Consider the following 12,271-nt stretch of genomic DNA (forward strand, 5'->3'; position numbering starts at 1 on the left):
ATGCCTGCTCGGGTCACCTGTACGTGGGCTGTCAGCTCCTTTGTCTCCCAGCAGCAGAGTGGGACATGATCACACCTGTCTCCAGGAGCAGGCCTGTGCTCACGTAGTAGGCCTCAAAAGTGTGGCAGACAATGGCCACAGCTGGCCCTGAGAGCTGGAGCTGCTTGTGCACCAGGCAGTTGGCCCAGCACTTACCTTTGAGTAGCTCTGCCTTTGGTCAGGGACTTGGACCTCTAGGAGGCTCCTGTTAAAACATGACCGTGAGATGAAATCCATAAGTATTGTATCGGCATGCATGACTTTCCCTGTGTTTTATGAGTCCAAGCAAAATCCCCTGAAAAGCTTCAGCAGGCGGGAAGCTGTAAAAACAAGTGGTGTCCAGTGTTGGACATGACCCAGCAGGACCGGGTCTGGGGGTTGGGGGCTGGGGAGGCAGAAGCCGCTGTAAGCATAGCAGCCTATCCAGCAGCTGGTAGCCAATGGCGGAGGGCTTCCCCAGAGGCACTCAGGTGCTGCCCTTTTGGAGGTTTGTTGGGCCCAGCCCCTTTCCCTTAGCTCAAGAAGCGTATCCATGCACAATACCTGAGCTGTTCCCAAGGGAAAATGCCTCTCAAGGAGCAGGACTCTCCATGCATCCCTCACTGTACTTATGGGAAACAGGGGTCCAGCCACACTCACACACTTCTTCCTCTGTCTCCTTTCTCCTCCAGTCGTGCCAAGCTGACCTTGTGAAGGACAACGGCCACAAGTACTTCCTTTCCGTCTTGGCTGACCCATACATGCCAGTAAGAACCGACCTCATTTGTCTTTTGGAGGGTCCTGGGAGTTGGGTCCCCTCCCTCCCGCCACATATGTGTCTGTGCAGCTCTCTAGCGAGGAGCAAGGTGGCTGTGGCCACTCGCTTATGGAGCTTGGGGTGTGGGCAGCTGTGTCCTGAACGTGCCGTGCCCTTCCTGCCCCTGAGAGGACAAGTTGACCTGCATCCCAGGGGGCTTGGTGGGCTCGCGCCAGTCACCCTTTACTGGCAAATCTTTGTCCCCTCCCTAGCACCTATCCACCCAACTGGATGGCCCTGTCAGCACTCTCACATCTATGACAAGGTGACTCAGGTGCCTCGGAAGCCCTGGAGCATGGCAGGATCTCAGGAAGGAGGGAAAACAGGAGGAGGAAAGAAGAGATTATTTAAAACCTTATATTTTAAATATTTTTATTATTAAATTGTTCGAAAATTAGATGTTCACGGATATGATATATACTAACTTGTCATAACGTCTTAAGATCAATGTCATTGTTCCCACCTCCAGCCCTAGCATAGGAATGAGGACAGAATAGACACCCCAGATAATTCCTTAAAGTAATTTTGCCAGAATATTTAAGTATATTATCATTCCAGGTCACTTTGGTTGTGTAAAGGAACTTCTGTATGTAATTTCACCCTCTACTTATTTTTCTAAACTAAATGATAAAAGAGAGAGAAACACAAACAGTACAGAACTGTTGTACAGCAGGTCATTGGTACTTGTGTGCTTCACTTCAGTGACATATCTAAACATTCCCACAGGCGGTTTGATATACTTCACATGAGTCCTGGAATAAACCTTCCCGTTACTCAGAGCAAGTAGGAAAACCAATCTAGCAAAGGAGAAAGGGCTAAGGTGCTGTGGACAGGCCGCAGCTCCAGTGCGTGAGAGTGTGAGGGTATAGCCAGGTTTGAAAGAGAAGAAATTGTCAAATGCCAGAACCGAGAGACCCATGGAGCCCTGGTGGGGCCTCCAGGATACCACACTCCACACAGACCCTGCACCTGTGCAAGTCGAGGCCCTGAGCAGACAGCACTGCAGCTGCGCTCACGCCAGGAGCCTGCAAGGCGTGCCCTGTGCCCTCACTAACAAGGAGGATCAGAGCTGCCCCGCTTCTGAGAAGGACTGCTTGTCCATGTCTGGGTAGAAGGAAAAGAAGGACCGCCCTGGGCCTGTTCAGCCTATGGGGAAGTGCGTGAGCGCCACAGCAGGAAATCATGAGGGCCACTCCCGGGTCCCCTGGGGGCTGGAAGATACCAACACCAGGCCTATTGCCCAAGGCCTGGGGACTCTCCCAGAAGCTGGCTTGCCCTCAAGGCCTCCGTCAGGTGCGGGAGGAAGGAGAACTGGCCAGGCCACAGTAGGAGAGCTGCACCCAGGAACGGAGGCTCATGGAGTCCCTGCAGAGACTGAGTCGGCATAAATGAGAGTGGCAAAGGCCCAAGACAGTTTGGTCTAACTACACCAATGGTAGATCTAGGTGTTGTTTTTTCAAAATAGTTTTATGCCTACATAAGAAAAATGCCCTGTGCTTCATACCTGTCCTCAAAAATAAATAGGAAGATCTGGGGGAAAGTAAAAAGTGGAACCTATAACAGAAGAACAGACCGTGGTTGTCACTGAGAACTCAGCAGGTGGAGTGGACGGTGGAGGAGAAGCCACGGGGTGTGGTGTGGGTGAGCTAGAGAAGACTGGCCTGGGAGGAGCAAGACCCAGAGGGTGAGACGCAGGCACCAAGTCCACTGCGGCTCATCTCGTTCCAGAGCCAGGGGAGGTGAGGCAGAGGAGAAGCCACAGTCAAGCACACTGTGACTGAGAACTCGCCAGATCTGGAGGAAAGATGGGATTTTGGATTTCAGAAGCACAATGAGTCTCCCGAAAGCTCAATGAAAACAAATTCACCAAGACACACTTTAATCCAAGTAGCAACTGTCAGAGGCATGGAGGAAAGTTCTGGAAACGGCCAGCCCCCCCCCCCCCCCCCCCGGAAGGCCACCTACAGGGCCAGCCCCCCCCCGCCCCCCCCCCCCGGGAAGGCCACCTGCAGGGCCAGCCCCTGGGTGGTGAGGTGACACTTCCCACTTCTAACTCCCAGAAGGTACCAGCAGGCCCATGAGAGCCCAGAGGGAAGAACAGGCTACGGCAGCAGAGGCAGTGGTAGACCTGCTGGCAGAATGTCAGTTGCCACCAGGTAGAGGGAGAGATGCAGAGCGCGGGATTCAAGGCACTGGGCCGCAACAAGCAGGGGTGCAGCTCACACAAGACTGCCAGCGAGTGCACGTCCCAAGGCACCATGCAGAAGATGAGCACAGGCAGAGAGGGGAATGGAGGCTGAGCATCCCATAGGAAGCCGGAGGGGGATAAAGTCAAGTTAGGATGCTCTCTGCTGGCCTTCCCTGGCTCCGCTCATGGCCCTAACATGTCAAGGGTGCAGTCTGCCCACCCAGGCGAGCCCAAAGCTGCTCTTGCCCTCTGGGTCTTGCTCGTCCCAAGTCAGAAAACAGTACCAAGGTGACCCTCATTCTCAGCCATGCCTCGGCCACCCTGAGGATGTGCAAGGTGGTGCTGCTATGCTAGGGAACCAGGAGCCACCCTGGGGGATGTACACCAAGGCTGGCTTTGTTTTCCAGGCTGAACACAGGACCATGACAGCTTTCATTCTTGCTGTGATTGTCAACAGCTATGCCACAGGGCAGGTGAGTGTCCCGGTGGCTGCAGTCCCCCTGAGCCCTCCCCTGGCATTGCAGAGGAGACTGTTTCACCCCACATGTCACAGAGCTGACGTTCAGCCAGGCTGCCATGTTTGCAGAGGGCACTGTGCTTCTGGCAGTCAGCCTCAGAAAGTGGGCCAGCAGGGCACACCAGCCAGGGCTGCTGGTGCACGGTCAGCAGAGGCCCGGCCCTTCATTTAGCTTACCATTGTGGGGGCGGATTGAATCCATGGGGTTTAAAATGAGGAAAGTGGAGCAATCCTGTATTGTGACTGAGCAAGTCTTCCCCAAGAAATGGCAGCTGCTGCCATCCAGGCCCAGAGTCTGAAGGCAGAGAACCACCTGTCTGTGTTGTCCTGCCCTGTCCAGGAAGCCTGCCTTCAGGGGAACCTGATTGCCATCTGCCTGGAACAGCTCAGTGACCCCCACCCACTCCTGCGCCAGTGGGTGGCCATATGCCTGGGGCGGATCTGGCAGAACTTCGACTCAGCAAGATGGTGTGGGGTGAGGGACAGTGCCCACGAGAAGCTCTACAGCCTCCTTTCTGACCCTATCCCTGAGGTGAGTTGCCCTCCTGTGGGTTGCTCTAAGCCAGACCTGGGTGTCGGGGTGCCTCCTGCCCATGTTCCTACTATTGTCTATGGAAAGATCATGTTGGAACAATTCAGAGGCTTGCCCAGGCTTGAGCGTGGCCTTGTGTCCCAAGATTCCAGGGCCACGTGGAAATCACACAAGCGGGACCCTGGGACCTCGGTGCAGTCATGCACTGACAACCTTTCTGAGGTCGAAGGGGCAACTGCGGGCAGGCCAGGCTCTGCACTGTAGCACCTTGTGGGGCCAGGCCAGGCCAGGCTTCAGCTGCAGCAGCCTGCGGCCAGCACCCACCCCCAGCCCCTGCTCCCAGGCAAAGGCATTATGCACATCAGCCACACAGCCCTTGGCTGGCCATGGGGGTGGAGGCAGACTGTCCAGGACCCCACCTGCCTCTTCATCCTGTGGATCAGCTTGAATGGAGCCCATGAGGCTCCCAGACCCCCCCAGTGGACTGAGACCTAGCACCTATGGTGGCTCCAGCTGCCCTCAGGGTAGGTCTCTGGGGGATAGAGCTTGGTGCAGGAAGCTTGCTACCAGCAGTGCCCTCACTGCCCTTGGGGGCAGGACGAGTTCTCCAAGCCTCTCAAAGGGAGGTGTCCTCAGGAATAAATCCTCGGGGAAATATCTTTAATTTACTTTCCAATTTGTTCTCAAAGAAACAAGATGACATAATACTAGAAGTGTGGAGAGCCAAGGAGGAGCTGGAGGGAGCAGACGCTGGGCATGATGTCCCCTCAAAGACTAGGCCAGAAGAGAAGCAGGACCCAGGCAAGCTTGCCATAGGTGGCCAGGGAGTTGGTCTGAGTGTCCTTGCAGCCAGGAAGACAGCCTCCCCAGGCCTATGGTCCCTGTGGTAACTGAGGGCTGGTGGTCAGAGGCCAATCAGTGGTCTCAGCCTGAGGCCAATGGGATGTCCTGGCTGGTTCTCATGTGTGGTATGGGGCCCTGGGCAGAGTCCTGGGCTTTCCAGAGCTACTGCCCACAGGCCAGCCTCCTCATGTCCACTACACATGGACTCAAACCAGATGGAAAACCAATGTCATTCCCCCAGACCATGTAATCCCTGGGACAGTGCCTATAAATGTGAACAGTGCCCCTGAGATATGAAGACCAAATGTGGCTCTAAAGTATCAGAGCCCATTTAGAAAGGATTTGTGAAACCTTCCAGGCCCAGAGGGCAGGGCAGGGACCACCAAGCACTGTCTGTGGAACAGGGCTGGCAGGGCTCGCTTAGGCCAGATGGCGCTTTCATTCAGAACAAAGCTTCCATTTCTGCAGGTCACACCACAGCTAGGATGTGGTACATGCAGTTGCTGGTTGGTGCCCTCCTGCCCCAGGAAGTAGACCCTGATGCATTGTGGCCAGCTGCAGGGAGAGGTGGGCCCTGATGACAGGTGGCTAGGGAAGGGTAGCAGGGACCTTCTGGGTGGTGGAACACAGGACCTGACCTGCTTTCTCCTGCTGCGTGGCCATCTGCTTATCATGATGCTGGTCACCTGGGCTCCCTGTCCCCAGGTTGCTGATAAAGCACTCTGCCCTCACGTCTTGAGTACTTAAGGATGGCCTCCTACTGAGAGCACGGGTGTGTGTTGGCTGACAATGTTGGGGCAGATCCTGGTGCACCTCATGATCTGCATGTGGAGGGTACTCCGCAGAGGTGCAACCATCTGCCCAGCTCACTAAGACCTGCCGGCTGCTGGTGCTGCCCAGTCCCCCTTGTCACACGGTGGCAATATCCCCTGTGTGACCTCAGGGCTCACTCTGGAGGCTATTTGTTGGACTTTGATGGGAACAGGGGACCCTACAATGTTTGTCAAAGATTATTACTGCATAGTTGTCAATAATTCAGGGTCTAAACTGAAATTGCCACTGTTCCAGGTTTGTGTGAAGGGCACTGTCCTCTTGGCTCGCTGAAGGGTTCTGAGTGGCGGCCCTCTGTGCACTTCACACCTCAGTGGGACTTGAGCTAAGTCTCTTGGAGAGAGCAGTGGCACCTGTCCCAAAGACACCAGCCCTTGTTTCAGGGATGCTCTGTGCCCTTCCATCTGGGTCTCAGGTCTCCCTATGGCTTTGGAGAGCCCTAACATCATCTCTCACCTCCTGTGTTATCAGAGAGCAGAACCTGCCTTTTGGAGGAACAAAGCCTCTTGGTGAGACATCTTATGGGTGGGCAGTTTGCCCAGAGAGGAAACTTGAATAGCAGCGGGAGGGCCTGACTGTCTGTGTGAGAGGGCAAGCACTACTCCAGACACTCACTGCCTGCTTGGACCCAGATCCTGCCTTGGCTGCCGACAGAGGGGGCCCCTCTCCTTCCCAGGGAGCTCTGCACCAGCATGCCTGCCCAGGAGCATGGGCTGCTGTGTGCGCCGCGCTGACGGCAGGCAGCTTCTTCAGCGTGCTACGAAGGCCTGCAGCTGCTCAGCACCCTCCCCGCCCACCGAGGGCTGCACAAGCAGCCTTTGAGCACGCCCAGGCTACCACAGTGCCCTGCCCGTCTCTGGTGATGGCACCAATCTTTTCCCTTAATTTCCACAGATTATTTTTGATTAGGTTTTGTATGATTAGGAAAAACACAAGAAGTATATAAATCTGCATCTGAAATGTCCAGAATTGGTTTTTATTGGTGATGCTGGTCTTTGTCTTAGGCAGGAGTCCTGATCCCCCAGTCCTCCCGTGCTATGGTCCTGTTGGGCGCAGAGCCACTGTGGGACGGAAGGAGAGTGAGGTGTGGGGGCTCAGGAGCACGGCCCCAGACCTGCAGTGCACCCCATCTGCAGATTGGGAAATGCCTCCTCAGGACCTGGAGACCTCAGTTTGTGCTGTGGAGCTCTGAGTGGCAGGGGCTCACAGCTCAGGGGTTGAGACCCACTGGACCTTCCCATTCTACCTACTGTGACTCCAAATGCATCCAGAGCATTTTCCAGGATCCCCCACACAGACTACTCACGCCCACAGAAGTCTTACCAACTTTTATTGAAATTCTGGAACTTTTCAAGTTATTTCCTTGAATCTTCCTGCCACTCCTATGTTAGAGATGAGGAAACGGGCAGCATGAGGTTCACAAGACATTGGAGGCAAGAAAGCTGAGCCAAGACCCTTGGACACCATGCCAGCCCAGGGTGCTCCCCTCATTACCTCTGGACCCCCAAGGACTCAGCCTACCCCGGCCTCCATTCCACTGTGTTTTCAGAGCCGTCTCCCATACTACCCCTTCCCTCTAAGCCCAGTCCAGCCCCTTCCCCAATACACCCATCTTGTTCAACCACAGATCCCACAGTGCCCAGGGGTTCTTTCAACTCCAGAGGAAATGCAGCTCCCACCTCTGCAACCTGCTCCTTGTGCCTGAAGCTGGGGCCCTGATGACCCTCTTTGGTTCCCCTGGACTTCCCCATCTCTGCTCCATCAATATGAGTGTAGCTCTGGCTTAGAGTACTGTTCAATGAGCACATGTGAAATTGAGTTCAGCTGAGCTTATCTGAACTGGATTGGATTGACATGCAGGCTTCTCCCGGCAAATAGCAAACGCCAGCCATGGCATAACTATGACCCCATCCCTTGCCTTGTAGGTCCGATGTGCAGCTGTCTTCGCCCTTGGCACATTTGTGGGCAACTCTGCTGAGAGGACAGACCACTCCACCACCATTGACCACAACGTGGCCATGATGCTTGCCCAGCTGATTAATGACGGGAGCCCCATGGTCCGGAAGGTATGTGAGGTGGGGTGTGTTCTGCGGGTCACCGGGAGAGTCTGACAGGGATTTGGGTAGTTGGTGCAAGTGGCCAGTGCGGAATAGTGGCAGTGTCTATGAATGACTTGGCAGAACCTGATCCCAGCTCAAAATAGTGGTGGAGAGGATTCATTTTGTAAACAAATCCTGATTTGTTTCCTCACATCTTTTCAGATCTCTGAGCACTCATGTTGTAGCCTTAAACTGTCCTAAAAGATATGGATTGTGTCCATCTCCTTGGACTAAGGCATTTGGCCTGAGTCACTTTAACTCCCGGACTCTCCTCATTCCCTCTTAGGGGCTGAGGCTGACATAGCTATGAATGTTCTAGAGGACGTACTGCAGCTTGGCAGCATAGCCTGCTTTGGTTTGGCTCACCAGACCTTGGGGTCGAATACAGCAGCCCTTTCCGCCCAGGGTGGCAGGACTGATACCTTGCCCACCACTCTGGAGTTGTGCACCCACGTGGTGGCCCCAGGAAGTCCCACATTGCTCCCACCTAGCTTCCACAGGCTAAGTCTGGCAGGCACACAGTGTTCTTTGGAGGCCCTTCATGCCTCAACGGCCATCTGCTTGCTCATGGCTTGTGCCCGTGCCGGTGTCTGATGCCAACTATAGTCCTGCTCTACTCTGTTCTCTTGCAACTCAGTGCAGGTGTTAGTTCACAGGCCTGTGATCCAGTGGATTTCCAGCTCCCGTGAGCCTAACTGTCCCTTCTCCCTCTCGACAGGAGCTGGTGGTGGCTCTGAGTCATCTTGTGGTGCAGTATGAGAGCAATTTCTGCACCGTAGCCCTGCAGTTTATGGAGGAGGAAAAGAACTACCCCTTGCCGTCTCCAGCAGCCACAGGTACAGCTGGTGACCCTGGCCTTCGCCACAACATCAGCCATCACTTAGTTGGGCCAGATCTGAGTTGAGGTTTCTGATACTGGCTGTGGATGGCCCCCAGGGTTTCCATTGTCTTGGGCATTTAGCCAAATATAAAGAACAGGAAAAGGGGCCACACTCTGAACCTCTTACTCTTTTCCTTCCTTCATTACCCTTTTTGGAAACCAATTTCATGGAAATCTTGAAGGATGGCAAAACTGTGGCACAGGGGCTTGCAGAGAAGAGCATTAGCATCTTCCTGTGGTGACTAATGCAGCCGCATTGCCGTTGGTCGAGTTTCAGTGAGTCAGGCGGAAGCAGCCTCTGCTCGCTGGAGCACAATGGTTTTTGACGCTGGTGTTTCATCCTGGTGGACTGCCTCTTCCTCCAGGTCACAGTGGAAGGGGCTCTGACCCCCAGCAAAGTATTCCTCTCTGTCCATCAGGGAGGATGAAGAATGAGCTGCTGGACCAAAGCAGCCAGTGACATGGAGGGAGGTACCCCCAGCAGACCAGCACGATGGAGCTCAGCCCTGCTGGCGCTCCTGGGCAGGGTCCATGGCCCGTACCCCTGAGCACCTCGTGGGGACAAGCTCACTCTCAGACTGTGCACTGTCTGTCCAGCTGGGTCCCAGGCTCATGTCAGATCTACTGAGATAAAAAGCCCTTCTTCTGCATTCCTTCTGCCCCAGTGGCAGCTACTGGCTTCTTGCTGCACCTGCAGACTTGGGGGGGTGTGCAGGGTGTGCGGCCTCCTGCCACGAAGCCTGTCACTATCTTTCTTTCTTCTTTCCTAGAGGGGGGTAGTTTGACCCCAGTGCGAGACAGTCCGTGCACCCCCAGGCTGCGCTCTGTGAGCTCCTATGGAAACATCCGGGCTGTCACCACGGCCAGGAGCCTGAACAAATCTTTGCAGAATCTGAGCTTGACGGAAGAATGTAAGATCCTGGAACTCTGTGTGGGTGGGAAAGGTTCAGGGTGTTACTTTAGGAAACTTTTATCTAAGCAAGGACCACTCTGCCTCAGCCCTTCTCTGCCAAGACATGCACCCCGACTTCCTGTCTGCGGTGCTGCCAGGACCTGCCAGCTCTCTAGGGAATCTCCTTCTAGTCACAGGTGCAGGAAGGCTGTTATAGTTGAGCACACAGAACAGCCGAGGGCACTTCACAGACTTGCAGGGAGCAGCAGTCAAGGCTTGGGTGCCGTGACTCCCGTCCCCGGGAGACCATGAGGGTGTGTGCATGCATTGTGCCTGTGTGTGTTAAGCCTCGTGTTGTAAAAGAAAAGCCCACCTCAGCAGGCTGTTAATTGTCAGAGCAGAGGGCAGGCCCTGGCACCCCCCTGACCTGCCCCATGTGTCCCGGCCAGCGGGCAGCTCGGTGGCCTTCTCCCCTGGGAACCTCAGCACCAGCAGCAGCGCCAGCAGCACACTGGGCAGCCCTGAGAACGAGGAGTACATCCTGTCCTTCGAGACCATTGACAAGATGCGCCGCGTGAGCTCCTATTCTGCCCTCAACTCCCTCATAGGTAAGCCACCCCACTCTGCCCTCCTCCCTCAACCCACGGGCCGGCCCACTCCCCAGGACAGCACAGGCCTTGGTCCAGGTCAGGCAAGTGGGCCAAGACTATCACAGTTGAACAAGAAAGAATCAAAGTTGACTGAACCACAAGGAGGTAAAAACAATCTGCCCCAGGACACAGGGAAGCTGGGGTCACTGTTTTGATAGGACGATGTTTTATGGGCCAGTCCAGGGATAGGGGAGCCATTTAGCTCTATGGTGTAGGAGGGCTGTCATCACTGTCTCTCTGTCTGTCTGCGCTGGATGGACCTGTCCTGTTGGTTTCCAGCTATGTGTTCTTGCACCCTGGGAGACTGGCTGTTTGTCACAAGTGGGTGACTGGGGTGCCGGTATCAAGGGGGTGGAGGCCAGGGGCACTGGCCGACTCGCCACAGCACCCAGGCCGGCTGCGCCCAGTGAGGTGAGAGCCTGCTGCTCCTGGGAAAACCCTCGGGCCACCTGCAGAGCCTCCCCTGGTTCCAGGTTCTGCTACCTGCTCGCTGGCGTCGGTGGAAATAGGAACTTGCCGTGTTTTCTCTTCGTGACTGTTCTTGAGATTGCTGGCAACAGATGTAGCCCTGACCCGCAGCCTCCTCCTCTCCCGTTCTGACCTCCAGCTGGTCTCAGTCTTCACAGGGTGTCTTTAATGTGTAGAAACACGTTGTATGTACCACAGTGACAGGGACCAGCACGTGGAACCTGCGTGTGCTGCGTCCCCACTTGGGCATCATGGAGGGAGCCTGAGCCCTGCCAACCTGCTGTCCCTGAACCCCTGGCAGACACAGCCGCCCTGGAGGCCTCTGATGCCACAGCCGCCCGGCGGCTTGGGGCCTTGCAGGCTGCCTGGTGTTGGTATTGACCTCGGCACCCTCTCTGCCATCTGCTCACGTCACACCCACAGAGTCCGATCCTTGCTCTGCTGTTGGATGTGCGACACTAGGCGAGTTGTGGCTGCCTCTTTTTCTATAAGCAAACAGGACTTGCCTCCTACTCCCCGGTTACTGGGGTGCTGTCCCCACTCCCTGTTCCCCATCATACCTGCCTCCGCGGGCTCCAGGCCCTCCTGCCCGTGCCCAGTTCCTCAGGGTTCTGACCAAATGGCCTCTCCATAGATGCCTTCCCTGTCCACACCCAAGGAATGCATGTCTGATTCCCTGTCCCTCAGCCCACCGCCAGGCGTGCCCTCTGTCTGCGCATTTGGTCTGCTGGGCCTCCCAGCCCTCCTCACGCCGTGCTGGCACAGGGCAGGTGTCCAGCCCGAGGTGGTGTGCGCACACCGGCGCCTCTCGTAGGCCCCTGAGTGGATGGGCTGTGTGAGGAGTGGTGGCTCATTTGTTCAGGGCGCCCAGCTCTGTTGCTTCAGTGCCAGCGCTCGTGGTCCTAAGGGGCTGTCTGGCTGAGAGCAGGAGCTGATGGGAGGTGGCCTCGGCTCCTGTGCACTCGCTGCCCTTGTCAGTCTGTCAGAGTCCATTACTAACCCTGGTGCTGCGTGCAGCTGGTGCCCCACTAGAAGTCTGTCCCCTGGCCTTGTGTGGGTGCCGCTCAGCCGAGGCCTGGGTGTGTCTTCCTCAGGATTGCGCCTGCGTCTCCGGCGCTCCTCGTGTCTCAGACACAGACTGGGAGCTTTCCTTTTTCCATGGTGCACCTTCAGCAGCTCCTACATCGAGTGCTCTCTCTGTGAGACTCAGTCTGGCTGCTTCCCACAGTGACACCTGTTGTCCCTCTCCACCTCCTCTTCCTTCCTCCACTGACGCTCCATGTCACCTGTGCCTGGCCTTCCCACTGTGACTAAGGGAGATCCCTCAGCCGCGCTGCGGTTGGGCCTCCAGCCTTTGGCACTCCAGCCTGGCACTGTGGGGCGGCCTGTTCCAGCTGTCCTCACGTGCCCCTCCCCCTGTCATTCCTGTGGCTGGGTTCGCTTTTCTCCCTTTTTTCATTAGTCTTACAATGACATTTGTTAATTTTTTAGTGTCTTCAAGTTCTAACTTTGCTTTGTTGATTTTCTTTGTGATTA

At 55.6% G+C, this 12,271-nt stretch overlaps 1 protein-coding gene across 5 annotated transcripts in view; it reads left to right on the forward strand.

The window, feature by feature from the left end:
• The window catches only part of RPTOR (regulatory associated protein of MTOR complex 1), a 332,026-nt gene that overhangs the window by 274,833 nt on the left and 44,922 nt on the right, over nucleotides 1-12,271 (forward strand). For all 5 annotated transcript variants that reach the window (XM_081272392.1, XM_081272393.1, XM_081272395.1 and 2 more), the window contains 7 exons: nucleotides 711-785; nucleotides 3,431-3,496; nucleotides 3,881-4,072; nucleotides 7,672-7,812; nucleotides 8,564-8,681; nucleotides 9,496-9,636; nucleotides 10,067-10,225. In XM_081272392.1, the coding sequence (XP_081128518.1) occupies nucleotides 711-785; nucleotides 3,431-3,496; nucleotides 3,881-4,072; nucleotides 7,672-7,812; nucleotides 8,564-8,681; nucleotides 9,496-9,636; nucleotides 10,067-10,225 (892 nt within the window). The remainder of the gene's footprint in view (nucleotides 1-710; nucleotides 786-3,430; nucleotides 3,497-3,880; nucleotides 4,073-7,671; nucleotides 7,813-8,563; nucleotides 8,682-9,495; nucleotides 9,637-10,066; nucleotides 10,226-12,271) is intronic.

This window comes from Spermophilus citellus (genome assembly GCF_964194105.1).
Source record: "Spermophilus citellus genome assembly, chromosome: 17".
Lineage (NCBI taxonomy): Eukaryota > Metazoa > Chordata > Mammalia > Rodentia > Sciuridae > Spermophilus > Spermophilus citellus.